This window comes from Oncorhynchus gorbuscha, unplaced genomic scaffold, assembly GCF_021184085.1.
Source record: "Oncorhynchus gorbuscha isolate QuinsamMale2020 ecotype Even-year unplaced genomic scaffold, OgorEven_v1.0 Un_scaffold_1641, whole genome shotgun sequence".
NCBI lineage: Eukaryota > Metazoa > Chordata > Actinopteri > Salmoniformes > Salmonidae > Oncorhynchus > Oncorhynchus gorbuscha.
The window spans coordinates 111,191-115,900 of NW_025746363.1; the positions used below are offsets into that span (position 1 = coordinate 111,191).

The 4,710-nt window shown below is 45.1% G+C and overlaps 1 protein-coding gene across 1 annotated transcript; it reads left to right on the forward strand.

Moving 5' to 3' along the window:
* Positions 1-432: 432 nt before the first annotated feature.
* On the forward strand, positions 433-1,507 carry LOC124023576 (guanine nucleotide-binding protein subunit alpha-12-like; the record flags this gene model as incomplete). The annotated part of the gene is made up of 1 exon (XM_046337955.1): positions 433-1,507. A coding segment is annotated over exon 1 (318 nt), but the record flags the coding sequence as incomplete, so codon positions are not given.
* Positions 1,508-4,710: the final 3,203 nt, after the last annotated feature.

Below are 4,710 nucleotides of genomic sequence, written 5' to 3' on the forward strand. Positions count from 1 at the left end.
TCCAATTAGAGCATTGAGCCCTACATGCCAGTGTTCTTTCTTTGATTTCAATTAATACATTGAGCCCTACATGCCAGTGTTCTTTCTTTGTCTCCAATTAGAGCATTGAGCCCTACATGCCAGTGTTCTTTCTTTGTCTCCAATTAAAGCATTGAGCCCTACATGCCAGTGTTCTTTCTTTGATTTCAATTAAAGCATTGAGCCCTACATCCCAGTGTTCTTTCTCGACGCCTCCCGTAGTGATAGAGTGGTGTTGAGTCGCCCCCTATCTGCCGTCCAGAGTAGTGCTGCAGCAGTCTTAGACCAGACCAAGACAGTATGTGGAACAGCCCACTACAACTACAGCCCAACTCCGTGTGGGCCACGACGAGGCCAAATGCATTTATATAGCTTCCAAAATAAATAAAAACAATTCAGCGGTGAGTGCCAATATGGAGGCTCAGTGGCTTCAAAACAGCACCCCCTGTTAGTCACCTAGTGTATATATAAATCACTGGGCCAGACTCTCGCTCCCACTTCTGCCTTTTTGTCCGTGTTCTCAAGTTCAGAAATCCCCTGGGAATCCTCCTAATCTACATCGAGGCAACATTTGCTTTTATTTTACTGAAGTTTGTTTGTTAGGCTAAACTTTAGTCGAGATACGCGGACGGTGAAATCGTTTTATACTGAGTTGAACGCTTGTTGGGCGACTTTAGTCTCGGTGGTGGTTGTGTTGTTTTTCCCCCCTTTTGTCCATTTCGCTGGTTCTTTATTTGAGAAGAGAACAACACATCCAACTCTAAACCAAAATGGACACGGGAGTATCTCCAGCTCGCGCAACTCTGCGGGTCGGCGCATAACGGATACATAAACAGGATCTATTTTAATGGACGAGAAAATCTTCTTTTTTTTCATTTTGATAATCCTAACCACTTAAACTTTTAGGCTGATATAAATGTATTAAAGCGGAGTGGAGTGGATTATCTCGTATCATGTCAAGGATTTTGATATCGAAATAGCCTAATTTCTCACTTTTTTCCTCGGAGTGGAATGATACAATCTGGGGGTTCATATCAGTTGGATAACCCTACTACTACTAACATGGTATAATCGAACCGTAGCCTATTGAATGGGAGTGTCGACTGGACTCTTCTCGTATTATGAAACGGTTCTGCTGAAGTTTGGTGGGTTGGTTGGTTAAACACGGACCATGTCGGGAGTTGTGCGGAGCCTGAGCCGCTGCCTGCTGCCGGCCGAGGCCACCCGAGAGGCGGGCGGCAGCAAGGACAGGATCCGGGAAAGGGACGCGGTGCAGGAGCGAGAGGCTCGGCGGAGGAGCCGGGAGATTGATGCCATGCTTGCACGAGAGAGGCGTGCTGTGAGGCGGCTCGTGAAGATCCTTCTCCTCGGTGCTGGAGAGAGCGGCAAATCGACCTTCCTCAAACAGATGAGGATTATTAATGGGAAAGAGTTCGACAAGAAAGCTCTACTCGACTTCCGGGACACAATCTTTGAGAATATCATAAAGGTAGCCAAAAATAAATACTTTTAGATAAGAGTTGTGACTCATGCAGTGAACAGGCCTATGTTATTGTAGCATGGCATTTCTCCATGAGAAAACAACGTTATTCAATCAATTCCCCGCGCACTGTATTGACGCGCATTAGGCAGAGGCCCATCCTAGTTAGTTCAATTCAAAAGCTCAAGTTCTGAGTGTTGATCTCATTGACACTGGATATTAGGTCCAAGTCAGCTTATTCTCTACTGTATATGTAGTTTGTCTCCTGGACACTGATCCCAAGTCAGCTTCTACCCTATTATTCTCTACTGTATATGTAGTTTGTCTCCTGGACACTGATCCCAAGTCAGCTTCTACCCTATTATTCTCTACTGTATATGTAGTTTGTCTCCTGGAAACTGATCCCAAGTCAGCTTCTACCCTATTATTCTCTACTGTATATGTAGTTTGTCTCCTGGACACTGATCCCAAGTCAGCTTCTACCCTATTATTCTCTACTGTATATGTAGTTTGTCTCCTGGACACTGATCCCAAGTCAGCTTCTACCCTATTATTCTCTACTGTATATGTAGTTTGTCTCCTGGAAACTGATCCCAAGTCAGCTTCTACCCTATTATTCTCTACTGTATATGTAGTTTGTCTCCTGGAAACTGATCCCAAGTCAGCTTCTACCCTATTATTCTCTACTGTATATGTAGTTTGTCTCCTGGACACTAATCCCAAGTCAGCTTCTACCCTATTATTCTCTACTGTATATGTAGTTTGTCTCCTGGACACTGATCCCAAGTCAGCTTCTACCCTATTATTCTCTACTGTATATGTAGTTTGTCTCCTGGACACTGATCCCAAGTCAGCTTCTACCCTATTATTCTCTACTGTATATGTAGTTTGTCTCCTGGAAACTGATCCCAAGTCAGCTTCTACCCTATTATTCTCTACTGTATATGTAGTTTGTCTCCTGGAAACTGATCCCAAGTCAGCCTCTACCCTATTATTCTCTACTGTATATGTAGTTTGTCTCCTGGAAACTGATCCCAAGTCAGCTTCTACCCTATTATTCTCTACTGTATATGTAGTTTGTCTCCTGGACACTGATCCCAAGTCAGCTACTACCCTATTATTCTCTACTGTATATGTAGTTTGTCTCCTGGAAACTGATCCCAAGTCAGCTCCTACCCTATTATTCTCTACTGTATATGTAGTTTGTCTCCTGGACACTGATCCCAAGTCAGCTTCTACCCTATTATTCTCTACTGTATATGTAGTTTGTCTCCTGGACACTGATCCCAAGTCAGCTTCTACCCTATTATTCTCTACTGTATATGTAGTTTGTCTCCTGGACACTGATCCCAAGTCAGCTTCTACCCTATTATTCTCTACTGTATATGTAGTTTGTCTCCTGGAAACTGATCCCAAGTCAGCTTCTACCCTATTATTCTCTACTGTATATGTAGTTTGTCTCCTGGAAACTGATCCCAAGTCAGCCTCTACTCTCATTGACAAAACATTGGATATTAGGTCCGTTTGTGCATTTCCCTCTCTATACAATGGGTAGGACTGGGGCAGGGAAAACTGGTCCTAGATCAGTGGTATCAGACGTTCACACTATGTAAAACTGGTCCTAGGCCAGTGGTGTCAGACGTTCACACTATGTAAAACTGGTCCTAGGCCAGTGGTGTCAGACGTACACACTATGTAAAACTGGTCCTAGGCCAGTGGTGGCAGACGTTCACACTATATAAAACTGGTCCTAGGCCAGTGGTGGCAGACGTTCACACTATGTAAAACTGGTCCTAGGCCAGTGGTGGCAGACGTTCACACTATGTAAAACTGGTCCTAGGCCAGTGGTGGCAGACGTTCACACTATATAAAACTGGTTCTAGGCCAGTGGTGGCAGACGTTCACACTATGTAAAACTGGTCCTAGGCCAGTGGTGGCAGACTTTCACACTATGTAAAACTGGTCCTAGGCCAGTGGTGGCAGACGTTCACACTATATAAAACTGGTCCTAGGCCAGTGGTGGCAGACGTTCACACTATGTAAAACTGGTCCTAGGCCAGTGGTGGCAGACGTTCACACTATGTAAAACTGGTCCTAGGCCAGTGGTGGCAGACGTTCACACTATGTAAAACTGGTCCTAGGCCAGTGGTGGCAGACGTTCACACTATGTAAAACTGGTCCTAGGCCAGTGGTGGAAGACGTTCACACTATGTAAAACTGGTCCTAGGCCAGTGGTGTCAGACGTACACACTATGTAAAACTGGTTCTAAGTAAAACTGGTTCTAAGTAAAACTGGTTCTAGATCAGTGGTGTCAGACATACACACAAAGTAAAACTGGTTCTAGATCAGCGGTATCAGACGTACACACTAAGTAAAACTGGTTCTAAGTAAAACTGGTTCTAGATCAGCGGTGTCAGACATACACACTAAGTAAAACTGGTTCTAGATCAGCGGTTAGGTTTGTATCTAACAGATCAGTGGTCCCATGCAGACCAGACATACACATTGTACCGAACTAAAACACATGAACTATGACGCAGTGTGACTCACGTCTGGCTCTCGTGTCGCGTTCACACGCTGGTCAGAACTCGGGATTTATCGACTTTCTAAGCAAGTCTGAAATGTCAAGAGTTTCCGAGTTCTGACCAGCGTGTGAACGCGGCATCAGCCGGCAGACTTAGATGTGTATGTGCGCCCGAACACGCATGAGTGAGTGTGTGTGTGTCACTGCAGTGAGGAAGTGACTACTAGTTTCTCTCTCTCTCTTTCTCTGATACACACACATACACACACACACACACACACACACACACACACACACACACACACACACACACACACACACACACACACACACACACACACACACACACACACACACACACACACACACACGCACACACAGACGCACGCACGCACGCACGCACGCACGCATTGCTCGCGCACACACACACACACACACACACACACACACACACACACACACACACACACACACACACACACACACACACACACACACACACACACACACACACACACACACACACACACACACACACACACACACACACACACACACACACACACACACACACAGAGATAGATAGATAGAAAAGTTTCCAATTGTCATACTTTGTGTTTGAATTGTTTATGTACAGAGAGCCACTCCAACCCTCAGACATCAGTTACACATGAAGCATGTGATGTG